Source organism: Pseudorca crassidens, chromosome X (assembly GCF_039906515.1).
Source record: "Pseudorca crassidens isolate mPseCra1 chromosome X, mPseCra1.hap1, whole genome shotgun sequence".
Taxonomy (NCBI): domain Eukaryota; kingdom Metazoa; phylum Chordata; class Mammalia; order Artiodactyla; family Delphinidae; genus Pseudorca; species Pseudorca crassidens.
Window position 1 is genome coordinate 61123628 of NC_090317.1, and position 27614 is coordinate 61151241.

The following is a 27614-nucleotide window of genomic DNA, read 5'->3' on the forward strand; positions in this document are numbered from 1 at the left end:
ACAAAATTTCAAACAAAGTCCCAATAGGAATTCTTGTTTGAATTGACAGATGATTTTATCAGCGTGTTTGGAAAAGTAAACAAGTGAAAAGAACTAAGACATTTTGAAAATAAAGAACACCATTTCCTTGCCCTACCTCTTGTTTAAAACTTTATAAAGCTACTGCTATAAGCAAACCATCACAGTATCAACACAAGATTAGAAACATACTGTATAGTCCAGGAATATTCTGGTATATATGACTTACCATATATTATTATAATAGAGGAAGAATCACAAGTTAATGGCAAAGAGATTGATTGTTCAGTAAACCGTATATGAGAAATTGGTTAGGAATTTCAGAAAAAAACCATTTTAAATTGTTATCACTACCACATACAAAGATAAATATTACTTACATTAAAGAGCTAAATCTGGAAAACTTCTCATGCTAAAAGAAAATGCAACTGAATGTGTAGTTGACTATTGAATGGAGGTCTCCTAAATCATTAAAATAATGAAGTAAAATCATACAGAAATTATATATAAATTTGACTACATAAAATTAAGAATTACTGAACATCAAAAACCAGCACAAAGTGGGGAAAATGTTTACAAATAATATGATGGAGGACTGACATTTTTAATATTTAAAGGGCTTGTACCAATTGAAAAAACAGTAAGTAAATAATGGAACATAGGCAAAAACATTGCTGATAATTCACTAAAAAAATGGAAAGGCCACTAGACATGGAAAATTATATAGCCTAAGAATCAGAACAATTGATTCCATTTTTATATATCAAATTAGAAAAGATATTTTAAAAGGATATATTCAATGCTATCATGGATGTGGTAAGACAAATGCTTTCATAAGCTGCTGATGGGAATGTAAGTTATTGTAACCCTTTGACAAATAATTTTGTTCTGTATGTCGAGAGTCTTGGACTATTTATTCTCCTTGACTGCCTAGTATTTGCTTTTTTATTTCTCAGAAATCCATTTTGGGGAAATAACCATAAATATCAAAAATATATATGCATTTACAGAGTTATTTATAATAGTGAAAAACTGGAAATAACCTAAATGAACATTAGGTAAATTATAGTAAATTAGTATGTTGAGATTGTACAGCTATTGAAAACTCTTTATTAATAAGTTAAAGATATAGAAGAATGCCTATAATATAATATTAAGTGGGGAAAAAGGAGGCCACTAAATAGTTTATGTAGTGTGATCTCAAATATGTTAAAACACACACCCTCATAGATACATACGTGAACGACTTGAAGAGCAGACAGAAAGACTAGCAGTCCTTACCTCACGGTGCTGGGGCTTTAGATGATTTTTATTTAGGGGGAGACTCAGGATAATTAGTGAATAGAAAAACATTAATGGTAGTGAACCTGAAACTTAAAAAGTTGTAACATAACATATGGCAGAAGTGGCTTCTGGGGAAGAGGTAGTTCTTAGGGACAATTATTTCTGAGTTCAAATCCTGCCTGCTTCTTACTGTGTTTTTCTAGGCAAGTTACTTTATCACTCTGAGTCTCCATATGTAAGGTGGTGATAATACCTACCTCATAGGGTTGTTTAGAAGATTGTAATAACAGATTGTAATAACATAATGAAAAGTGGCTGGCACGTGATAGTTACTTAATAAGTTTCTTATTTGTGTCCATCATGAAGCTTTCCTCAGAGACAATTTCATGACAAGGTAATATGCTTGTCATAAACTGTAAACTAGGCAGTTTTCTTCTTTTAGCGTTTGAAAGACTTTTGTTTAGGGTTTTCTTATGTGTTAAATTTCCGTGAACGTTTTGATTAGCCTTCCTCAGAAGTGAAATAGGTAACATCTGTTTTTCTTCTTAATAAAATACCAAGTGAAAATGATGTTCTTATACTTTTACCATTATAATATTCAAATGAATTCTCCTGAAACTTAGATAATGAACAATCATTGTTTTTCTATAGAACATTTTAAAAAGTGGGTATAATATCAAAATTTATCTTTCATTGTTCATTCTCAGAAATTTTACTAGTACCTGAGTCTGCATAATGTAATTCAGTGGCCATAATTCTAAGTGGGCAAGCCAGTTATAAGATTTTATGATATTTCATTAAAATTTTGAGTTTTCCTAATAATCTAGATATTTCTTTAATGAAAATAACCAATTTCTAGACAAGTTATTTGTTTTGCCAATTGGAAGCCCTTGATAAATCTTAACAATTACATCTAATGGTTGAGTAATGCCCAATTTTGTGTGTAAATTAACACTCACTTTTGAATGGATATAGACATAAACCTATAACAATAATACCTCATGGTTACACACATAGGATTTTACAATTTACAAAGTATTTTTCCCCACATAAACTAAGCTGACTCTTAAAACAACCTTGTTAAGTAGATGTAGCAGATACTATTATCCTTATTTTACAGATTTGGAAACTGAAGCCCCGAGGGCTAAGTGAAATGTCAAACATTACACTGCTAATTCTAATTCTAAGTCCAGTGCACTTTTCACTTCATCATAGCACCTCTGTTCCCAGGCAGAAAAAGATTGAGGAATTCAGTGCCTTTAAGCTCATGTATTCTACTAGCAGAAGAGTCTTGGAGCTACCCCTTAGGTCAGAGATTGGGTTTAGAACCGTGTTTAATATGAGTTACTAATTTGACAACTTTTGTTGGTATAATTGAAGCTTTAGGTTAGTAGAGCTGCTAAAAGCAAAATTCCTGAGAAGTGATAGTAGACAGTGAAAGAGAAAATAGTGGAAATAGTGGAATTACCAATGCTAAAACAAAATATCTAATATACTGCAAAGATCCTGAGAGCATCCCTATATAGTAGTGTACTAAATATAATAACCGAATTATGACACTAAGTCATTTTTAAAAAGGTAAATCCTGTGCAGTACATTCAGGGTAAAAAGATATGCAAGCTACATAATATGTTTTAGGAAGATCTACATTAAAATGTTGAAGAGAAGGATTTTTAAAAAAAAATTTCAGTATATTTTATTTTATTTATTTATTTTAATTTATTTATTTACTTTTATTTTTTGGCTGCATTGGGTCTTCGTTGCTGCATGCAGGCTTTCTCTAGTTGCAGTGAGCGAGGGCTACTCTTCGTTGTGGTGTGCAGGCTTCTCATTATGGTGGCTTCTCTTGTTGCAGAGCACGGGCTCTAGGCACGTGGGCTTCAGTAGCTGCAGCACATGGGGTCAGTAGTTGTGGCTTGAGGGCTTTAGAGCGCAGCATCAGTGGTTGTGGCGCACTGGCTTAGTTGCTCCGCGGCATGTGGGATCTTCTCGGACCAGGGCTCCAACCTGTTTCCCCTTCATTGGCAGGCGGGTTCTTAACCACTGCACCACCAGGGAAGTCTGAGAAGGATTCTTAAATAGTTTAGTTCCATCTATATACTTCTTTTATTTTCTTGTTTGCCTAGACTTGTCTGTTTACTGGTTTTTAAAGAAGAAATTTTAAATAAATTTAACCTTAAAAAAAAAAGATCAAATGGTAAATTATTATTTTATTCTAGGTTCTGTTTACAGAGGAAGATGTGAAATTCTACCTCGCAGAACTGGCCCTTGCTTTGGATCATCTGCACCGATTAGGAATTGTATATAGAGACCTGAAGCCAGAAAAGTAAAGCTATATTGTCTTTATGTATCCCTGTTACCAGTATTTCTATAACTACTTTTTTCTCCATTAAGTCTTATATTTTAAAGATTATATGAAAATATACGTGAATTATGCAGTTATATGAAACTTACTTTAAAAAGTAATCTTCATAAGATACCCATTGATTTTAAATTAGTCATTTCAAAATTTTCCAGTATATCAAATAGATATTGACTTCTTTTATGATGATTTTTATGTAAATGTTTTATGTAAAAATATTTTATCCCACGTTGTTGAATGTGAATTTTGCTTTACAGCATTTTGCTTGATGAAATAGGACATATCAAGTTAACAGGTATGCAAATTTTCTCATTCTACCCTAAGCCTGTTTTATATTTTTTGTTATTTTAATATATATATTTGTCTAAGCTTGTTCTTTTCCCTCTTTCTTGATTTAATTTGCATTTTGTTTATTTCTTTGGTGAACTAAAATTCATTTAAAGGGTGGATAAGATAACTCTCAGTATGCTCTAATTGTAATACCAAAAAATTATATGGTAGAGTCACTGTCCTCATTAAGAAATGACATTTGGTTTTCTAGGAAAAATCACATCATTTTTGTTTCAGTCTAGGCTGAAAGATTTATCATAAGTAGTTATCACAGTTGAAATATAGTGAATTATAAATTTCTGAACCAAGTGTTTCATAATAAGAGGTTCATTTTATTCTTTCTTTTGTAAAAACACATTTTATTTTACTTTATTTTGAATGTTGAGTGTTTACTGTATGTGAAACACTGATAATTTTCACAGGACCTTTAGGCATAAGGTATCCTTATTATACCATTAAAAAAAACCTTTACTTTTAAAATAATTATAGACTCACAATAAGTTGCAAAAATAGTACCAAGAGGTCCTGTGTATCGTCACCCAGCTTCCCCCAATGGTGACACTTTACAAAATTACAGTGCATTATCAAACCCAGGAAATTGATAGGTACAGTTACAACTAACTAGACTATATACTTTACTTGAATTTCACCAGTTTTTGCACATATTCTTTTTTTGTTTGTCTTTGTGTATATCTCCATGACATTTTATTCACATATGTAGAGTCAAATACCATCACCACAATCAATAATCAAAACTGATCTATAACCACAAAAGAACTCTCCTGTGCTGCCCATTTATAGTCACCCTTCCCACCTTCCCTAAATCCTGGCAACCACTTATCTGTTCTATATCTCTAAGTTTGTTATTTTAAGAATATGATATAAATAGAACTGTATAGTAGTCACACACCTGAACATTTATCCTAGAGAAATAAATACTTACATGCACACAAAAAACCTAAATATGAATTTTCATAGCAGCTCTGTTTGTAATAGCCCAAGGCTGGAAATGTCCCAAATGTCCTTCAGAGAGTGAATGGATAAACAAACTGTGATACATCTATGCAATGGAATACTACCCAGCAATAAAAAGGAAATAACTCTTGATATATACAGCAACTTGGATGGACTCAAGGGCATTGTGCTGAGTGAGCCAATCTCAAAAGGTTACTTATGTTTTAAATAGATAGTAAATTCTGTATTTAATTATCAGAATGTTAAAACAGAGATAAAATGAAGATGTGGGCTTTACAGAGAATTTTGGACCAGTACACTTTAAAGGTAAGTTGCTTTAAATTCCTAAGTATACTTCTTCAATGTAAAAATAAAGTATAAAGTTGTTAACTTGAAAGCTCAAGTAAATGTGACAAAGTTCAAGTAAAGTTTAGTAAATCTTTTTTTGATTCATAGCCTGATTCTCTTTCTACTATATGAAAGAAGCAAAGCAGATTTAAAGAGATTCAAAGAGGATAAGGAAGAGAAATATGAAGAGAACAGTAGAGTTTTGAAATTTTATATAATACATAATTTTTATTTTACAACAGTCAATCTTTAGTTGCAATGCTAATTAGAATTTAATTCTTTTCATTTTTCTTAATAAGTTATGCCTGTTTTGTCATGGGTGAGGAAGAAAGGTGGGGAAAGAGTAGAATAAATTCTACCTATATCTCTCTTCTACATTAAGGTTAATTGGGTGAATAATGATGTCAACTTGTTTTATATTTAGTCTTATAATATGAATTCTGCTTTTACACCTTTTGGACTTAAACGGGCTGAGGAGTAAAGAGTAGTTAGAATCAATGTTAATTTATAAGCAAGGGACACAAGGCTTGTGACAGGAAGAAACTGTGATTTATATATATTTTTAAACAATTTAATCTATTTTCCTTTAAAGTGACACCAATATTTCTTTAAAGAAAGTACACAATGATAAATATTAGATAATTTACAGTTTCATGATCATAACAGAATTCAAAGTCTTGTAATGAATAATAAATTTATGGATGTAACCTCACAACATTCCAGTAAGGTTGGTTAAAGTGTGACCATTCATAGCAAGTGTTTTAAGACATTTCATTTTTTTTCATTCTTTCCTTTAATTTCTTTTTATTTTTATACTTCCTTTCTTTTTCTTTATTTTCTTTTTCTTCCTTTCTTGCTTTCTTACCTGCTGTGCCTTTTTCCTCCTTCCTTCCCTTCCTTTTTTCCCTCCTTCTCTTCCTATCTCCTTCCTTCCATTTTGAATACTATCATCGAGTACTATTTGCTCGATGAACTATGGTTATTCTTTTGGTTTATTTGGTGAACTATGTTATTCATTTCTATCACAGCCTGTGGAATTTGTAGAGGAAGCACAGGTCACATTGGCATCTTTTTAGAAGCAGACAGAAAGATTCCATAGCTGTCTCTTCCTGAGTTCAGTTTTCCTTGTTCAAGTTTGCATGCTTTGGCTGGTCTGGTAAATGTGCTAAGTCATGTGTAGTACTTTCAGTGAGCCCTTAGGGTTCTCATTTTAGGCAAAGGATCTAATTTCTCTGAGACATTAACTCAATTAACAACACAGCCCTGTAAATGAAAAGGCAGGAGAGGCCAGAACTGGGAATCAGGTGTGAGGAGAGGGTGCTATGGATGTGGAGGGTCAGGGCATTTGGACAAGGATGGATGTAAGAGTATCACAAACCTGGGTGGGAAAGGGAATCTGGAGTCTCCAGAATCACTTCTGAGGGACATAATTCAGAAGTAATTTTGATAAAGAGAGGGAAGATAAAATATGCAGTGTCAGAAATTAAATCACACAGTACTTGAGCTGAATATTTAAGAAAAAAATGTATACATAAGAAAATAGTTTTAAGTAATTTTTATGGCTATCTGAAAATTAGGCACTGAAATTACTTTTACATATAGTAGATACTCATAAAAGTGTTGTGTTTTGGACATGCTTTTAAAATTTAACATCTTTAAAAGAGTCATTTAAGGAAACAAAGGTATATCTCACCCCCCCCCCCCCGCCAAAAACCCTTTATATAGCTGATTTCTACATTTTCTTTTCAAATTAGTGTTTTGGAAAAAACACTGATTAACATATGTCTTATTTAATCTTGTAGCTAACTCTTATTATTGTAAAAATTTTTGTCCGTTGATTGCTGAGCAAATTCTAGTGTTAAATGTCAGTTTTGTCAGAAATAGTACAGCAAAGGACCTTTATGGAGTGGTGTAATCTCTGAAAGGTAACAGAGGATAAGAAAATTCTCTTCCCCTCTTCCTTCTCTGTGGACTGGCCAAAGAAGCCAGTGTTCTTCTCTACAAGGTATGTTGTTATATTCAGCTGAACTGACCTCAGAGACTAGGTTTCATTAAATTTAATTTTGAAATGGAATTGCAGAGTTTAAAAGCCTTAAAATGTGGAGAAAGAGCATAGTACATTGAAAAGATTTTTTAAAATTATGCTGAAAATCATAATGCATTCAGTTATTATACAAGAATAAGTAATTTTTAAATGAAAATATTGATTATGGTTAAAAAATCAGTTTCAAGGGGTCCTAAAATTAAGTATTAATATTGTATTTTATTTTAAAAGAGAATTATAGGGCTTATAATTTTTTCATTTATAGAATTAAGGTATAATTTACATAGAGTAAAACTCATTGTTCTTGTGATAATGGAACTAATTTGTATCTTGACTGCATCATTGTCATTATTGTGGTTGTGATGTTGTAATATAGCTTTGTAAGATAATACCATGGGGGAGACTGGCTAAAGGGTAAACGGGATCTCTGTAGTATTTCACATAATTGCGTGTGAGTCTACAGTTGCCTCAAAATACAAAAGTTTATTTTTTAAAGTTACTTTTTTGTGTATAGTTCTGCAAACTTTGACAAATGCATACAGTCAGCATCAAGATATAAAACAGTTCCCTCACCCCCCAGAATTTTCCCATTATAAATCAATTCTCCCTTTACCCCTTGACAACCACCAATCTGCTTTCTGGTCCTATGGTTTTGCCTTTTCCACAAAATAATATAAATAGGAAGACAGTATATAGTCTTTTGAATCTGGCTTTATTTATTTAGTATGCATTTGAGATTCATCTATATTGTTGTGTGTATCAGTAATTTCTTTTTTTATTGCTGAGTAGTATTCCATTTTATGATGGTACCATGGTTTGTTTATCCAATCCCCAATAAAAGGGCTTTTGGGTTGTTTCCTGTTTTTGACAGTGACAAATAAAGCAACTAGAAATATTTTTGTACAGGTTTTATGTGAACATAATTTTTTATTTCACATCAGTAAATACCCAAGTGGTGGGATTGGTTGATCATATGGGAAGTGTGTGTTTAACTTAATGAGAAACCTCCAAACTGTTTTCCAAAGTGCTTGTACCATTTTGCATACCCATCAGCGATGTATGAGAGTTCCAGTTGCTCTGCATCCGTGCCATTACTTGGTATTGTCAGTATTTTTTTATTTTAGCTCTAGTAAAAGGCATAGAGTAGTACCTCACTGTGATTTTATTTTGCATTTCCCTAACAAATGATGACATTGAGCATCTTTTCATGTATTTCTTTGGAGAAGTGTCTGTTCAGGTTTTTTTGTCCATTAAAAAAATTGGGTTGTTTGTTTTCTTATTACTGAATTTGAGTTTTTAAAAATATACTCTGAATACAAGTCCTTTATATGATATGTGATTTTCAAATATTTTCTCCCAGTCTCTAGTTTCTTTTTGATTTTCTGAACAATATATTTTGAAGAGCACTTTTTGACTTTGATAAAATCCAGTTATCAACTTTTTTCTTTTATGTATTATACTTTTTAAAATATATATATTTATTTTATTTATTTATTTTTGGCTGCATTGGGTCTTTGTTGCTGCATCCAGGCTTTCTCTAGTTGCGGCAAGCGGGGGCTACTCTTCGTTGCATTGCATGGGCTTCCATTGCAGTGTCTTCTCTTGTTGCAGATCATGGGCTCTAGGCGCACGGGCTTCAGTAGTTGTAGCATGTGGGCTTCAGTAGTTGTGGCTCACGGGCTCTAGAGCGCAGGCTCTGTAGTTGTGGCGCACAGACTTAGTTGCTCCTCAGCATGTGGGATCTTACCGGACCAGGGCTCGAACTCATGTCCCCTGCATTGGCAGGCAGATTCTTAACCACTGCACCACCAGGGAAGCCCTGGATTATACTTTTGATGTTGTATCTAAGAAATCTTTGCCTAACCCAAGCTCACAAAGATTTTATCCTGTATTTCTTTTGGAAATTTTGTAGTTTTAGGTTTTACACTTAGGTCTATTATTCATTTTGAATTAATGTTTGTTTATGAGGTATGGTATGAGGACGGATTTTTGTATATCAATATTCTGTTATTCTGGCACCATTTGTTGAAAAGACTGACCTTTTCTCCATGGAATTGCTTTTACATCTTTGTCAGAAATCAGTTGGCTATATATATAGCCAGTTCTGTTATAATGCAACACATATGATCTTAAAAATCACTGTACTATGCATAATTGCATAGTAAAAAATATGACTTATGGAGAAAATGGTGTTCGGGGTTTAACACTAAAATATATAACCAGTGACACATTAAAGAAAGATAGGAGGCTGTTAAAAATGATGGCATTGTTTTATATGTTCTAACTGATTAAGAATAGATAAATACTACAATAAATATGATACCTTACCTTGAAAAAATCCTGAAATTTGCTTCTATAATTGGCATCAGAAAGGTTGCAGTTTGTAAGTTATTGTGAAGTAGTGGGAGGTAAATTATCTGGAATTGGGAGTTCTAATACTACAGGTGAACAGAAGTGGCTTGTAACACACATGATGTGCTGAAATAGCTGGTAGATATTTGACGTGTGTGCATGTATGTATTTCTGCTTGGCTCAGTTCAACTAGGTGCAGTTTTCTAGTGTTTCACCTATTATTTCTTGTGGGCAAAATTGCACATAAACCAAGCTGAAATTTGAAATTCATGTTATATTCGCCAAGCAAACTCGAGTGTTAAATGTCAGTTTTGTCAGAAAAGTACAGCAAAGGACATTTGTGGAGTGGTATAAATCTCTGAAAGGTAACAATAAGGTATCAATCGCATTGGAACAAATTTGCAGTTTTAAAACAAGAATAGCAGAGCGACTGTATATGTCAGTCTATTCTTGGACGCTGTTTTGTTGCATTCATATATGTATGTGTGTGTGTAGTCTTTCTCCAGTACAACGCTGTCTTGATTACTATAGCTTTATAGTAAGTATTGAAGTCAGGTAGTGTGAGTCCTTGAATTTTCCTTTTTTATTCAGAATTGTTTTGGCTATTCTATTTACTTTGTCTTTTTATATAAATTTTAAATTCAGCTTGTTGATTTTTACAGAAGAAATCTTGCTGGGATTTTTATTAATGTTTCATTGACTCTGTAGATCAGTTTAGGGAGAATTGACATCTTTAACAACATTGAATCTTCCAAATCATGACCAGTATCTCTCTCCATTTACTTAGATCTACTCTGATTCCTTTCATTGATGTTTATAGTTTTCAGCATGCAGATCTTGTATATGCATTCTTTGTATATTTATACCTGTGGATTTCATGAGGGTTTTTTGGTGATGTTATAAATAGTACTTTTAAAATTTCACCTTTCAATTTTTTATCTCTGGTATATAGAAATAAGATTGATTTTTATATATTAGTACCTTTAGCTCTTCTAAGACCATAAAACAAAGTGGAAGTTCACCAAAACCAAAGCAAAATTTGCTTTCCTAATATTTTAAAAAGTGCAAATTACTATCATTTTTTGTCTTAGTCTGTTTTAAAAATTAGATCACTATGACAGTGTTGATTTAATTTAATTGTCCTTTCAAAATTGTTGAATCATATTCCTGTATAGACATGAAAACATGTATTTTGAGGATGAGGTTTAACTGAGGTAAGGAGCTTTCTTAATGGTAATCGTAGGCCATCATGAGTAGGTTTAATTCATCGTTTAGTTTCTTTTGGTATTTTCTATTTTCTGAAGATCTTCAGATATGTTTTTTGTGTAATATTGTTATTATAGATTTTGGACTCAGCAAAGAATCAGTAGATCAGGAGAAGAAGGCCTACTCATTTTGTGGTACAGTGGAGTATATGGCTCCTGAAGTAGTAAATAGAAGAGGTCATTCCCAGAGTGCTGATTGGTGGTCATATGGTGTCCTTATGGTAAGTAGTGTTTTTTTTTTAATTATGCCAATATACAATTAGTATTGTTTAGAATTTTAATCTGAGTGTTGGGATGTGTTAGGTGAGAATAGGGTTCTCAAGTTCATGACTGTTAAAAAACTTGATTGGCTAGCTGTTATACAATAAAAATTAGGGTTTTGGTGTTCTGATTTCTTTTAGTTGCTAGATTAAAAGGTAAATGGCAGCATTCTTTTACAAGTTATTCAAATTTAAAACTTAGATAAAGGCCTACCAGATTTTAGATTTCAGAATACTGTGTTTAGTAGTTACATGGTATTTTAACTAGGTATCACAGAATTTAGCACCTTATGGTATATTATCTTATTGTCACATTTTTTCAAGCATGTCCCTAGAAAGATTGTAAACCTCTTAAGGAGGGCAATCCTGTCTTCTACTACTTATAATCTCCCACAGTATCTAGCATAATGAGCATATGGACTGACTGATTTGGCATAAGATTAAGCATAGAATTTGTAGTATTAAGTAGGGTGATAAGTGAATAGCTGTTGAATCAGATACAATTTGCTCTAGAAGCCTGATAATCCATTTTTGCCTCTTTATCACTGAATTACCGTATGATGTATCAATATATTAAGTGGCTATTATAAGCCTGGGATTTGGTAAGGGCAGTGGGGTGGGAACAGATAGAAGTACAATATTTGGCATTTTCCATGACCTAAGAAAGCATGCTATCTTGTTGGGGAAACAAATGGAATAGCTAAATAAACTGCCTGGAAATACCTTAGAAGTTCAGGCAAGAATTCATATAAGTTGATGTAAGAAAAGCGGAGGAGATAGAACTTAAATTAAGCCCTAAAGAATGGACAAAATTCAAATAGCTGTGTGTCAAGAAGAATAGTATTGTGATAGTATTAGGAAAGACCTGGAGAACCAGTTTGACTAGAGTAGTAGTGGAGAATGAGGGTGAAGGTGGAGGAAATGAGGCTATAAGCCTATAAGGATTTGCACGCAATTCTCTGGGTGGTTGGAAACTTTTGTAGATTCTTGAACACGACAGTAATTAGAGAAAAAATGTATTTTAGGAAAATTAGCCTTGGTAGCATTATATAAATGGCTTGCAAATGGAGGAAACTGAAAGTAGGGAGACCAAGAAGTTCTCCTTAGAAGACAGTTGTAAGATTATAGAATGAAAAAAAGGAGATCTTAAAGACATTTCAAGGTAAGAAGTGGCTGACCTTAGTAACAGATTAAATGCCACAGATGAAGCAGAGGGGAAAGGTCAAAGATAGAGATACCTCTAAAACTTCAGGGGATCGAAAGAAAGGTAGTTCAATAGAAAAGAGATAGCTTGGAAGGACAGATGATTTTGAAAGTGGGGAAATAATTTATTTTTAACACGTTGCATAGGTTACTGTGGGTTAGTGTTTAACCCCTTGATAGTAATGAATTAGGAGAGGGCAGTGGAGAGAGCATCAGAATCATCTGAAGACCTTAAAAAACAACAACAACAACAACAACAGCAACAACAAAAAATTACTCTGCCAGCCAGCATATAGTTTATTTGAGGGGAAGGTGTGATTCCAATGTACTATCCTTCTCTTTTTCTTTTTGTTCTTGCCTTTCCACCTCTTATTCCTCCAGTCCCCAGGAGAGAACCATTATTTTAGGTTTGGGGGCAGGGGACTGGAGCTTGAGAAAGATGATCCCCATACACCATACTTCCCTTCGTCTTCATTCCCTTTCTATGACTCCTACCCCTGTCTCTTCAGGCTCCAGTTGAAAACCATTACTTTAGATTTGGAAGGGAAAACTGGGGATTGAGAGAGATTGAAACTGGAATCGATTTGAGAGTCATCAGTCATCAGGAGAGAGTTGAATGCATAAGCTAACTAAGGTTGTAAGTTCAAATAAATGAACAGAGGACTGAGGCCAAAGCCATTTTTGAATCTAAGCTTAAGATTTAAATATTAGGGATATGAAAACGTTTCTCTCTAGTGAGTTATAATGGTCTTCATTTTCAGACCTACTTTTTCTTTTAAATATGATTATTTAATGTTCTAGTTATCCACATTTCAATTAACTCTCTTAGGGAAAAAGTTTTCATTATGCTGTGTACAACTGTCTCAAATTAAAATACATATATCAGTGTGTGGTGTGTGTATCTGTGTGTGTAGCTTCTTGTTTGGTTCCTTTTTTTTTTCGTAAAGAGAGCAAAGGGAATGAGAATGATTATCTTTCTTGAGCATGTATGAATTTGAAATGGCTCAGTACTTATTTTTGCTTTTCTTTCACTGTTAAATGTTTGCTTTAAAAGCTTATCTTTGTTTTAAAAGAAAATGCCTTGTGTCTATTTCCACATTGCTTTGGTTTGAGGAATTTAGGATTGAAAAAATGGTTGGTTACATTTGCTACAAATCACCTCTCATTTGGCCTATATACTGTGGGGTACCAGAGGTGTATTTCCTTAAGTGACCTAGTTTTCTGGTCCTGTTTTGACCTACTATCATGTAGATTCTGCATGATTTGATGATCATGTATTACAAGTCTCATTTTTTTTCCTGAAGAATTTCATTGTAAATTCTAAGTTTTAATAAGTTGACTTGTGGTATTTTTTGTTTGTTTTAGTTTGAAATGCTTACTGGTACTCTGCCATTTCAAGGTAAAGACAGAAATGAGACCATGAATATGATATTAAAGTAAGTGTAAACATTTTTTTTTCTTTTGGGAAAAATTCCTTGCTTTCAGTTTTGAGAAACTTGTTATGGTTTTCATTTGACACAAAAGAACATTTTTCACTGTCTCATTCCCTTCCACCGTATAGGGGACATTATTTGCCATTGTGATAGCATTCTTTAAAATTATTTTTGGGATTTATAAATTTAGAAGTATGGCTAGATTTAAATGAAATTTTCTGAAATCCTCTTTTCCAGAGCAAAACTTGGAATGCCGCAGTTTCTTAGTGCTGAAGCACAAAGTCTTCTAAGGATGTTATTCAAAAGGAATCCAGCAAATAGATTGGGTATTATTTATTTTCTTAGCTTTTATAACAATATACTACATGCTTTGGGAGAATAATTATGACTTTATGTTTTCTGGCCTAAGTTCATTTACTACTGTTATGTGTTTATACGTAGAATTCTATGTTTTATGTATGCAAAGATTCCAGTAAACTCTGTTATACCCATCATTAAAAATGGAGTGGTCTAGTTATTCAGAACTTATGTTTAATGTATATCATTATATCATATGAATGTCTCTTTTGACATAATTCACAGAGTTCTCCCTTCTATAGGTAATCCTTTTAGATATTTGAAGATAATTATTTTGTCCCTTCCAATATTCATCAAGATAAATGTTATGTTTCCATAACTGCTCATTATTTGGCTACTTTCTAGTAGCCTTTCCCTGGATCCAAATGTGATCCTATTATCCTGTTTATGTCCATGTGTTAAAATTTCGATGCCACTTTATTCATTGCATTTTTAATTTGGCCTATAGATATGAGATCATAAATTGAATTATGAAGAAAATGAAGGGGCTTCCCTGGTGGCGCAGTGGTTGAGAGTCCGCCTGCCAATGCAGGGGACACAGGTTCGTGCCCCAGTCCGGGAAGATACCACATGCCATGGAGCAGCTGGGCCCGTGAGCCATGGCCGCTCAGCCTGCACGTCCAGAGCCTGTGCTCCATAACGGGAGAGGCCACAACAGTGAGAGGCCAGTGTACCGCAAAAAAAAAAAAAAAAAAAGAAAATGAAAATTGCTTAAATTTTAATGCTATGTTAGACATGATTTTTATTTGATTCGGAAGGTATTTTAGTATTTCATGATACCCTATGTGCTTCAGCATGAACATCAACTATTTTTTTTATTATATTGAATTCAGAGGACCAATTAATAAAACATCAGATAAGAAATTGTAAACTTTTCACTTCAAGGAATCTATGAAATGTGTGTACTCCTATTTACAGATAATAGCCTGGAAGCCAGGTAAGCAGATTAAAAAATTCAGACTGGTAAAAAAATGCTTTCCATTTTTATAGGTTCAGAAGGAGTTGACGAAATCAAAAGACATCTTTTTTTTGCAAATATTGACTGGAATGTAAGTTCAGTAGCAAGTTCGTTACTGAGTACCTTTAATAAAAGCAAAAACTCAAGAGTAAATGGTAATATATGGACTTTGCTGATAAACTTAATCCATTTGTTTTATTTTTAGTATGAGATTTTATTTACAGGTGTAGCATTTCATGCAATTACCTTGAACCAGTAGATGTGTGGATGATATGTAGTAAATTTTTGTTGCTCATTTGTCTTACCTGTTAAATATGGTTAATATTCTCCCCTATTCTAGGTTGGGGAATGTGGGGGGAAGAAGAGAAAGGAGAAAGGGGATGAATCATAGGACAGATTCTTATAGAAAAATGAATTCTAAAGAATCTAAGATGTTATTTGATTTCAAATGGTTCTTTGTCATGTATTAGAACAAATTTAATTTGTTAAGAAGTGAAAATCTTTGTATATAGGTATTTTACTAAATTTTGAGAGAACATGAAAACAGAAACATTGTGAAATTCTGCAAAGTCATGTATTAAATTTTTTTAAGTTGCAACTCCCAGACTAATGAGCTTTTCTTAGAAAAGCTCACTTTTTATTGTTGTTTACAACTCAGCTTTATGTATTTTATGTACTATTAATCATCATAGGTAAGTGTTTTTGATTATTTAATTCTGGCACTGGTATTGAAAATTATCCCTAAAGAAAAAGTGTCTCTTTTGGTTTCTAAGGCAGAGGTAGAGAGCCACTAGTCACTGACCAAATTATTATTTCTTCTGGCTTGTAGAACAGGTTTCAGAAGTTAATATTTTGATTTAGTTTTTATAGTTGTAAAACTGCAACACATTAATAGTATTAATAACCTGAAAGGCCACACAGTGAACATACTGCATGGGAGTCTGCCCTTTGTCACATCTGTGTGCATCCCTCTTTCGGTGTCCTTGCATTCCCTTGTCATTTTTTTCTAATGCTTCTCTGCTCTTCCTTTTTCTTTAACTAGAAAAACTAGAAATGATTTTTCCATTATTTTTATATCTAAACAGTTTGTTTATTCTTCTTAAATAATAAGAGTGGAATGTGTACATGTTTAAATAAATGAAAATTACTTTAAAGTAATCCTCTATTAATTTTCCCTCACTGTGAGACTGTGAGCTTTTAAAAAAGTAGATTTCCAAAAAATAGTTATGTTGTAAGATATTTTATATGTCTTTCCAAAACATAAATTTTAGGAAGTTAGTTTGTTAGACAAGTTTCAATTTTTGAATTCTATAAAAAGAGCTCTAATCAGTGCATCTAATACATATTATTATGTGAAAACAAAATAGGTATAATGCATATTTCTTGGAGTTAGACTAATTATTAATTTTGATATCCTAGAATGTTATTAGTTATTTCTGCATGGTAACATTGTGATATGTTCTGTATGGTTTTTTTACCAGTGAGAATTCAAGTCAGTTTTTGAAATCCAAAACTGAACAGAATTATTCCTCATGAATGCAACCTGTGGCATTGCTGCTGTGTTTCTTGGTCTCATTTGATTCTGTACATTATCTCTCAAGTTTAGATGATACACAGAATTTGGTTAACAGGTTAGAATTTGGTTAACAGGTATCTGAAGCCTGTTGAAATTTCATTTATGAAATTGTGAGTCTTCTGTTAAGGACTGTGAATATCATGTTCTGCTTTAATAATTTTTCAAGTATTAATACATTTCTGTGTTATTCTGTTATTTCTTCTAGAAATTATATAAGAGAGAAGTTCAGCCTCCTTTCAAACCGGCTTCTGGAAAACCAGATGATACTTTTTGTTTTGATCCTGAATTTACTGCAAAAACACCTAAAGGTAATGCATGTTTATGTGTAACATAAGGGCTTTTATTCAGTTAGATGGTTAAAAAAGTAAACTAGCTTCTTAGGTAAAAACTAAAAGAATTGTAAGTTTGCAGAGGGTGGTTTGCCCTGTGTGGAAGTGTGGATCCTATATACAGCATTGCTTGGACACCTTTCAAACAGAGGCTTTACATGGGAAGTATTTACTAGGGAAGCAGAGACTAGAGCAAAGGGTGAACGTTTTCTTTTTTTCTTACTTTAAAAGTTTTTTGACATGCTAATGCATTAAAGGATGGGGATAAGAGGTAAGATATGAGATATATCACTCTGACTCTTATAGTTTACAATTTAATGAGGTTTACTTTTATTGGCATCTGTTTCATACATTCATCAACAAATATTGAATACCTACTATGTACTAAGCAGTGACAGTGTAGAAGTGAACAGAACAGACAAAAATTATAATCTACATGGAGCTTGCATAATAGTATGGGGAAACAGATAATATAAAATAAATCAAATACCTAATATAGTATGTCTGATGATAACATTTAATGGTTTCCTTTATATTCAAAGAAATGTTCACATTTCATATCATAAAATTCTGTGTAGTTCTAATTAAATATAATTATTTGGACATTAGATTCTCCTGGTTTGCCAGCTAGTGCTAATGCTCATCAACTCTTCAAAGGATTCAGCTTTGTTGCAACTTCTATTGCAGAAGAATACAAAATCACTTCAATCACAAGTGCAAATGTATTACCAATTGTTCAGGTAAATTCCACTTAGATTATTCAGATTGGGGATAATTATTTCTTTCAGTTATTGCTAATGGATTTACAGTGGTTTTTAAGTGATTTTCAACTGCTTCATTTATCTCTGTATAATGAATTAAAGATGTCTCCATATGTTTTGGAAAAAAGCAGACAGTAGTAACCTTTAATTATATTTATGTGATCTCTTTTGGCAAGAAAATGTAATGGGTGATGTATTAGCTAGTTGATTTAATTATTGTATTGGCTTTGGGGATCTAGAAAGTCTACAGTTTAGGATCAGTTCAGAATCTGTGTAAACCATTTATAAATACTGATAAAACTTCTCTAGAATTATTCTTGATTTTTAAAAGATTTAAGAAGAATGTATACTTAGGAGGGAAGATAAAAAATGTGAAACCATATCATTCTATTTTGTATTTTACTTTCTAACAAAAACAGATAAATGGAAATGCTGCACAATTTGGTGAAGCGTATGAATTGAAAGAGGATATTGGTGTTGGCTCCTATTCTGTTTGCAAACGATGCATACACACTGCTACCAACATGGAATTTGCAGTGAAGGTATTGTCTCTGAGGCTAACTTTTTTTTGTTTGTTTTATATGTGTAAGTTAAATTGCAGGTCAACTGACAGACAGTTTTTCAGTGGAGCAAGTGGAGAAAGCAAAGATAAAATGATGAGGAAAACCTCTTAAGACTTAATATTTTCATTTTGAATTTCTTTCCAAGACTTTATTTTGTTCAATAAAAAAAGACTTATTTTGGAGGAACAGTGTGTTTCATGAATGTCTTGCTTTTGAATAATTTTATTTTAATGTAGTATGTTAAGATTGAGCAATTGTGACAATTACTGTCACATTTGGATCAAATTATCAGTATAGTTTTAGTTAGATGGAATATAATGTTGAAGAAAGTGCTCTGTTTTTTATTGTTTCAGTTATAGGAAATTTTTAAATATTAAAATAATGTGAGACAAACATTACTCTGGAGTTTTATTATTTGCTTGAAAATATAACCAAATTTAAATTATGTCATTCATTTTTAGACAAAGAAAATATTTTTCCTCTGAGATTTTTCTTGTCTTATTTCTTAGATCATTGACAAAAGTAAAAGAGACCCCTCAGAAGAAATTGAAATTTTGATGCGCTATGGACAACACCCTAACATTATCACTTTAAAGGATGTAGGTATTTAAAATCTGTGTATCAGCTAAGCTAATGAAGTTATGACTTAGCACTTTATTTTCTTATTGAAACTTTTCATGTCCATGGTATGTTTACTTTCATGCCACAAAATCTTAAGACTCTTAAATTTGCCACTTCAGTTCTTCTTTTTCCCCTGATGATTTTATACTACTACCCTTCTTATAAAACGTCAGAAAGGAACTATGACGGTTGGTAAATGAGAGTGTCCTGATTACTTGAATGTATTCTAGCTGTTAACTAGTTAACATTATCACCAGCAACATTTATTATTCTCTAGTACTACAAGTATAGAAGATACAGGAGATTGGGAATCTGCCAAATTCTAGGAGATTTTACTTTCTTGATTGTACAGCAATTGGCTGTAGCACTGTGTATTGTTGCTTGGCTGAAATAGTATTAGTCTACTTTTTTAAAAGTGAACATATGACTCATAGTAATAGATGTTACTGAATGCTGACTTTTCATGTAAAGAAAATAATGCTCTTTCCTCTGTAGAAAAGGCAGACAATAAACCATCACCTTGATCAGTTTGTTTCAGATAATATGATATACATTTTGATTTATAATCCTTAAATAGTATTTTATATATATGTAAATGTATGTATGTGTGTGGATAGATAGATATATGTCTACACATATGTGTTTGTATGTGTAGATGTAGATATCACGTGCTCTGAATAAAAGGGTGTACATATTTTTAATATATTCTCCTTGATATAGTATTTGAATTCAACAAATATTTAAGACACCATGTCAGATAATAGACTATGGGGAAGATATTAAAAAACAAATAATATATTTACTGCCAGAAGGAAGCTTACTATCATTAAGGAAGGAAAGTGCCTATAATACAGTAAAAAAGTGAGACAGATGCCATTTGAGAGGCACAAAGTTCTATTTTTCCATTTATATTCTTTGATGAAGTATAACAGAAAACTTCAAAAACTAATACAATTATATGTTTAACATGGTCTCACAGAATGGTGTAAGAGTCCATTTAGCCAGTTTAACCTTCAATAGAGCCTGCACTATATTAATACTAAAGGAATAATATTTTTTAACACTAGAGGTTCATTAGAAAAGCAAAGTAAATATAATTTAAAACATTTCAGAATTGTAATTATAAATAATATCATTTTGAAAATATGTTCTTTTTTAGGTTTATGATGATGGTAGATATGTTTACCTTGTTACGGATTTGATGAAAGGAGGAGAGCTACTTGACCGTATTCTCAAACAAAAATGTTTTTCAGAACGGGAAGCTAGTGATGTACTGTTTATAATAACTAACACAGTTGACTATCTTCATTGTCAAGGAGTAAGTTGTAGTTATAGTCTTCCTTTTAATTCTGGGGCTTATATCTTCACAAAATAATATATAGGATATGACACCTAAAATGAATTACTTTTTATCACATATTTTTATACGGAATAGCCTAATAAAATTCATAATTTAGTGAAGGTTATAGGATTAAGAAATTGGGTAATACCTTATTAATTTTCTTCACTCTACCTGTTAGCCCTAATTTAATAGCATATTAGTTTTAAAAGTGGTTTGAATTATATATCTAACCTTGACTTTTAAATTATTAAACCTAATCAAACTTAAAAGTGAAACATAAAAGAGTTATCCAAGGGCATGTTGTGAATATTATTCAGATTATACTATGCTTAGCATGAAAGTTCTGGCAAGACTGCATAACTTGATTGTTGCCAGCCCCTCCCCCAATACAGTAAGAAATTTGGATTCTAAACATTTGAAGTATTACTATGTTGAAATTTCTAGTGGAGGTGCAGGCCTGTTATTTTGCTTCCTATCTCTTCATAAAGAAAGCAAATGAACTGAGTTATCAAAACAAGGTAACTTTTATTATATATATAGCTAAACAAGAAAAGAGAGTCACAAATAATTTAAAAATGTAAGTTTGAATAGTTGTAGTAGTAGATATGTACCCACTTACATATAAACAATAAAACAATGAACGACTCAGAAATGACATAATGAAAATTCTACAGGGGCCAGAACTCATTTTTGAGTGTGGTTTTACAGAGTACGTTTTCAGCATTTTGAAATGTAAATTGTATAATGCTAAAGGAGTAGTTCTATAATAATTTAATTCCTTGATTGTCTTTATCAACACACTCTAAAATAAAGGATGACCAGAATTTTTGAGAAGAAGAAAATGATAAACATCTCTTTTGTTTATTATTTTAGAAATTAAACACTACATCAATTAGGTAAATTAATGACAAACGTGTTGAGCATTTCTACATGCCAGACATTATAAAAGGTATTGCAGATTCAACCATGGGTTTAAGTCTTGATCCTTGTCTTGAAAGACCTTTTAATGTAGTAAACTGCTGATTAAAAATAGGACTAGATTGAATGAAGTAGATAGTGTATCAGAAAGAAAATCATCACAGGGAATTTCAGAATATTTTCCATTTCTAGCATTTCATTTGGTTCTTACTGTTTCTGTTTTTCTGCCGAGTTTTCATGCATTGAAAGTGTTTTGTTTTACTACGTTATTTTTTTAAATTTCTCTTATATTTATTTAGTCTTGTGAATGTTGAACAAAGGCATTTTGATGAGCTATAATTGACATACAACATTGTGTACGTTTAAGGTGTACATGTTGATTTGAGACATTTATATGTTATTTTGCCACCATAGCATTACCTAGCACATCTATCATATCACAATAATAGCCACTTTAAAATGCTTGCTGTTAGGTCCAACATGGTTTATATTGGAGTTGGAATTGATTTTCTTTTTTCTTGAAACTGTGATCTGTTTTGGGGGGGAGGGGTTCTTTGTATATCAGATAATTTTGGATTGTGTACTGCACATTTGTGTATTAACGTACGGAGATTTATTATATTCTGTTATTTTTCTCCAGTGATTATTTTTTGTTTTGTTTTCAGTGGGTAATTTTCTTAGGAGGGTTTGTGCTGAAAAATCTGCTTTGTGACAAGTATGTACTCCCCACCAGAGTCTTGTCTCCTTTTGCTCATTCCCCAGTACCTTCAAGGTAGTTGATTTTTCTACTTAGGTTTTATAGTTGTTTACCGTGGGGAGGGGGTGTTGAGTAGGGTCTTAGTCCATTATATCTACAAGTGGAACTGATAATTGAGTTTTGAGATTGGAAGTGGTTAACAAAACTGGTGGCTTGATAAAAACTGGCACATCTGGGGCTTCCCTGGTGGCGCAGTGGTTGAGAGTCCGCCTGCCGATGCAGGGGACACGGGTTCGTGCCCCGGTCCAGGAGGATCCCACATGCCACGGAGCGGCTGGACCCGTGAGCCATGGCTGCTGAGCCTGCGTGTCTGGAGCCTGTGCTCCACAACGGGAGAGGCCACAACAGTGAGGGCCCACGTACCGCAAAAAGAAAAAAACAAAAATAAAAAACCTGGCACATCTGTCTGATAGAGATAATTTTGTCTGTGTACTTCAGGTTGTCAGGGCCATCATGGTTGGAGAAAGTATCATTTTCAAAATTTTATGATTGAGACATTTCCCTTTCCTGGAAATATATTAACTTACAATGTTTTATTCCACAGATATTTAGTTAGCTATAGAATTGTAAAGCTTTTTTTTTTAATGTTCAAGGTTGTTCATCGTGATCTTAAACCCAGTAATATTTTATACGTGGATGAATCAGCCAATGCAGACTCCATTAGGATCTGTGATTTTGGGTTTGCAAAACAACTTCGAGGAGAAAATGGACTTCTTTTAACTCCATGCTACACTGCAAACTTTGTGGCACCTGAGGTATTCTTTAAAACTTCAGTATTTGCCTTTCATTCTTTTCCTTTAGTTAAATGTATTTGATATCATGTATATGTTATGGTAGGTAGGTAAAAGCTGAGTTATCTTGTCCTTTCCCAGCTATAAAGCTCTTTAAATCATTGAATTCTGATAACTCCCAATATAAATATTCAAACTAATAACTAGCATCTGAAACCAACCTGAATGTAATAATCAGATTATTCTATTCTGCTGGGTTACATGGTGGTTTCAGAATCATACCCTTTTAGAGCAGGGCAGAGAGTGAAGATAACCTCACCTTAAACATATTAAATATTCTAAAGGAGGAAACTGAGGCTCAAAATACTTAATATCAGCATTCACTGTGTAACAAAGCCAGGATAGATTTTCAGATATTTTGGTTTGTGCTGAACATGAAGTGATTTATATTGTTTAGCATTATACATAACATGGGCAATGCCATCCCCGATTATCTTTAAGATCTTCTAATTCATGGAGAAAACAGCTTCACAGGGTTTTTTTAATAAGCGGTAGGGTTTTTCTTGGCAAATAACATTCGTATGTAGATCTTAGAAGAGACAGGAAAGGTGAAGATGAGGAAGTCAAGGGGTGCACGTTTCACATTTGGCAAGCTCCAGCAGTCTGTCAGTTCTGATAATGGGGATGGGAGCTTTGACAGTAGCAACTCCCACAGCAGTGAAAGTATGGGTGATGAAAAATGAATCAGGGATGGCATTGGTCATATAGATTGTTTATAAGTTTTCTTTGTAAAAGTCAAGAACTGTTCTTATATGTTATGAATAATGCTAAGTCATATGAATTATCGGATGTTTAACACAAATGAAAATACACAGATATCCTCAGGTTAGAAAAATTGAATTTTCCAAGTCAGAAGAAGAATAAAATAATTTGAGGATGAATTCCTATCTCATGTGCATGTTTTTTTTTGCATTAAATACTAGTCCTTTATGGATAATATTGCACATCAGATATAATACAAGACACAGCATATTTCTTATATTGAAATATCAATAAATCTGTATTTTAATGTAGCTATTAGAAAAATAATATTTCTAGTGATGAAAATAGAAACATAGAAAATAGGAAAATAACTTTCTAATAGTGGAAAGTTCCCATGTTAAAATTTATTAAATCTTCCTTTAAGATGTTAATGTTGAGGAAGAACCCTGCTTTACAGGGTTTTTATGATAAGATTTTCCCTGTAAGAAATTGTGTATGTATGCAGAGAATGTGCTCTAATCTATATTTTAATTATATTCATACAATAATGAATGTACAAATTTTTATCACATTAAAATATATAGAAACTGTATGTCCCAAAACAAAAATTGGGATGCATGCATGATCCAAGAAGGGGTTATTGTACTGCCCCCAGATGTAAGAGATATCTTAGGCATAAAAAATTAGCTTTTCTAGGGCATTTTAATGGTTTTATAGAATAGGAAGATAGAAATTTGAGATTAAGGTTCTTCTGTTAAATATAGGGTATACTGTATATTTCTCATTTCATTAAAATGAAAAATATACAGTATGTCTGTGTTTAGATTAATGGTTAGGTAAACATTTTTAGATTAACGGCTAGGTAAACATTTTCCTAGGTAAATGAGTACAAATCTGCAGAGTAGAATACAGCCCATTGATACTTTTTATCCTAACAGACTTCCATTGTAGTAAGACACTCTCACCATTGTAATAGTGAAGGTTTTCAGGTGGGCATGTGGAGACCACTTGTCTGTAACTAATGCCTCTAGTGTCTGAACTACCTTTGGCTAGGTTATAATTTGTATTTTCAAAATGCTTTGAAAAGTTTTATTATCAAGAGCTGAAGCCTCTGCTAGCAATCAATGCATATTTGTAAATTGTTATAAATGTAAAACAGGTTTGGGGTAAGATTTGTTTCTAAAATTTCAGACCCCTTCAAAAATTATTAGTGAAGTGAAATGCATTATCTTTTCAACTAGAATCAGAAAGATTCAAGTATCCATGCAGATATTTGAATAAATAATAGCATTTATGAGAGTATAAATTCATTATTCATCACAGTTCATTAAGATCCCTTATTTGCTAAAAGAGAAACTAATTAGTAGTACTAATTTCAGCTGAACAATAGGAATATTCATTCACTTTTTTGATATGCATCAATTCAGTCAACCTCTTAAGGCTTATTTACTTAATAGATGTGCTTTTGTACTATACCTATGTCACAAAAATTAATGTATCTCAAAAAATATTTATTCTTTTATAAAAGCAAATCTATCATATTATTCAACTGACATTTAATGTCTACTGAGGTCTAAGAATGATCCTGAACTAAAGGAATTTACAATATATTGGATGGATGCTATGCCTGCAACTCTTTTTAAAAAGTAAATGTGAAATTACCCTGCTTTGCTCTGGCTTTAGGCTGTCATATGTTTTCCTCCAAATATGAATTTATCTGAATGAGCATCTCTGTCTATTTTACATTTTGATGATTTGGGAAGCCAAATGAGAGAGAAAGTAAAGTCTTTAACTACTTTAATTTTGACTTCTATCTTCTTTGTATTTAACTTGATGCAAGTAAGAAGGTGTGAAGCACGTTACTTTCTACATTGTACTCTTTCCTTCATCCCGCTACCTTGCCTTTTTTTTTTTATGGCTGTATGTTCTTACTATTAATAGGACATTGAGATCTAGAACAAAAGTAGACTGCCTCTCCTTTACAGCTACAAAATGGGTTTAAGTGTGTGGTAAAGCTAAACCAAGTTTTTCATGATTGATCCTAATTAGATTAAGCAATATGATCCCTCCAGTGCCTTTCTTCTCATTAACTCTGAAGGTTTTGGGAGTATGAAATACCTATAGCTGACTCACTGATTAACCCTTGCCTGTCCAACTAGTTCACTAAGCAGTCCCTCAGCCTTGGCTTTGCATTGGATCATCCGGGAACCTTTAAAAATATTGTCCTAAGGGAACCAGGGAAAACATGGTGATGCCCAGAACTGCAAGAAATGATGAGAGGGCTTCCCTGATGTAGCAGTGGTTAAGAATCCTCCTGCCAATGCAGGGGACATGGGTTCGAGCCCTGGTCCGGAAAGATCCAACATGCCGCAGAGCAACTAAGCCTGTGCACCACAACTACTGAGCCTGTGCTCTAGAGCCTGTGCTCCACAACTACTGAAGCCCACAAGCCACAACTACTGAAGTCCACATGCCTAGAGCCCATGCTCCACAACAAGAGAAGCCACTGCAATGAGAAGCCCGTGCACCGCAACGAAGAGTAACCCCCACTCACCGCAACTAGAGAAAGCCTGCGCACAGCAACAAAGACCCAATGCAGCCAAGAATTATAAATAAATTAAATAAATAAATGTATTTTTAAAAAAAAGGAAGTGATGAGAAAAGGAAAGAGATAAGGGAAAAAAGCAGGAGAGGTTTATGTTTCACTAGAGGATGCCAGGTTAGGCTTATCGTGATGTGAATTGTTTAGCTCTACCTCATTATTTATTAGGGCCTTTGTAGTCTCCACTAGTGTTATTTACATAAGCCAGTTAAATAGGTATTTTGATAGCCTATTCAGCTTCCCAAGTTTGCAGATACGTGTGCTCTTATAAATACACTTTGACTATGAAAAAAACATTATATCTTGAATTTTAAGTTAGTTAGATACGTATTATTCAAGTCTGGCCATTGTCAAAGCTAAACATTAATATTTTTAGCCTTTTATAAATGAAATGTCCATTCTGGTGGTTATACAGTCCCCAGTGTTAACGCATTAATAATGTTTCTATTTTGTTCCTATGTCTAAAGGCTTTAGCAGTGGGCTTGTTTTTCTAAATTTAAAAAAAGGCCTCATTTCACCTCAGACTAGCTATTAACTTCACAGAGAATATTCACATGAATATATAATAAATATGTTATTTGATTTTTATTAATACTAGTCTCAAAAGAAAAAAGCTACCTAAATTATTATATGAAAAATTAACAAAACCATTCAGAATTTATCAAATGTGTGTTTGTGATCCAGAAATATACTGATTTTTTTTTAAGACATGAGCCTTGTATATAAAATATAAATTCATCTTGCTTTCATGAGATTATATATTATCTTACCACCTCTTGTGTAATAAGGAGGCAATTATCATAGATATTAAAATCACAGACACTAGAGTAAGAATGCCTGCTCCACTACTCACTAGTTTTGTGATATTGGGCAAATTACTTACCATTTACGTCAGTTTCCTCATCTTCAAAATGGAAGTAATATCTATCTCATAGAGTCAGTGTTAGGGTTAAAAGACAGTACTCTGTGTAGAATATATTAAGCTCTCTATACATATTATTTTAAATTTTGATGTGTCTGGATTTCCTGAGAGGAGGAGTGAAAGCTCATTGAGGTCAGGGATCATATCTTTAAAGGCTGTTTTTTTGTATCACTCATGTTGCTTAATCACATTAATAGCCACTTATTGAATGCTTGTTAATTGCAGAAGACTTTCCCTTTAACATTGTGAATTTATTTTTGAAAAGATTAAAATGAGCTAAATTGTGAACATTTGTGAGATTATTAGAAGCACAACTTTCTTTTAGATGAGAAAACTGAGTTTATACTGAGTAGTACCAGATGAGTATTTCTTTCTCAGGTTCTTATGCAACAAGGCTATGATGCTGCTTGTGATATTTGGAGTCTGGGAGTCCTTTTTTACACAATGTTGGCCGGGTAAGAAATTTATATACTCAAATTAATTCACATCATTATTTGAATTTCACCTGTATATTTTCATCTAGAAAGAGGACAGATGAAAATAACCTTAAGGAAAATGCTAT

The 27614-nt window shown here is 32.8% G+C and overlaps 1 protein-coding gene across 6 annotated transcripts in view; it reads left to right on the forward strand.

Annotated features, from left to right (window-relative positions):
* RPS6KA6 (ribosomal protein S6 kinase A6) overlaps positions 1 to 27614 on the forward strand; it is a 166706-nt gene that overhangs the window by 93371 nt on the left and 45721 nt on the right. For 5 of the 6 annotated variants that reach the window (XM_067722337.1, XM_067722339.1, XM_067722335.1 and 2 more), the window contains 13 exons: positions 3522 to 3628; positions 3922 to 3959; positions 11036 to 11178; positions 13786 to 13856; positions 14091 to 14179; positions 15201 to 15259; positions 16950 to 17052; positions 17683 to 17813; positions 18254 to 18376; positions 18907 to 18996; positions 20178 to 20336; positions 22629 to 22790; positions 27431 to 27507. In XM_067722337.1, the coding sequence (XP_067578438.1) occupies positions 3522 to 3628; positions 3922 to 3959; positions 11036 to 11178; positions 13786 to 13856; positions 14091 to 14179; positions 15201 to 15259; positions 16950 to 17052; positions 17683 to 17813; positions 18254 to 18376; positions 18907 to 18996; positions 20178 to 20336; positions 22629 to 22790; positions 27431 to 27507 (1352 nt within the window). The remainder of the gene's footprint in view (positions 1 to 3521; positions 3629 to 3921; positions 3960 to 11035; positions 11179 to 13785; positions 13857 to 14090; positions 14180 to 15200; positions 15260 to 16949; positions 17053 to 17682; positions 17814 to 18253; positions 18377 to 18906; positions 18997 to 20177; positions 20337 to 22628; positions 22791 to 27430; positions 27508 to 27614) is intronic. The other variant, XM_067722340.1, reaches the window with a different exon arrangement.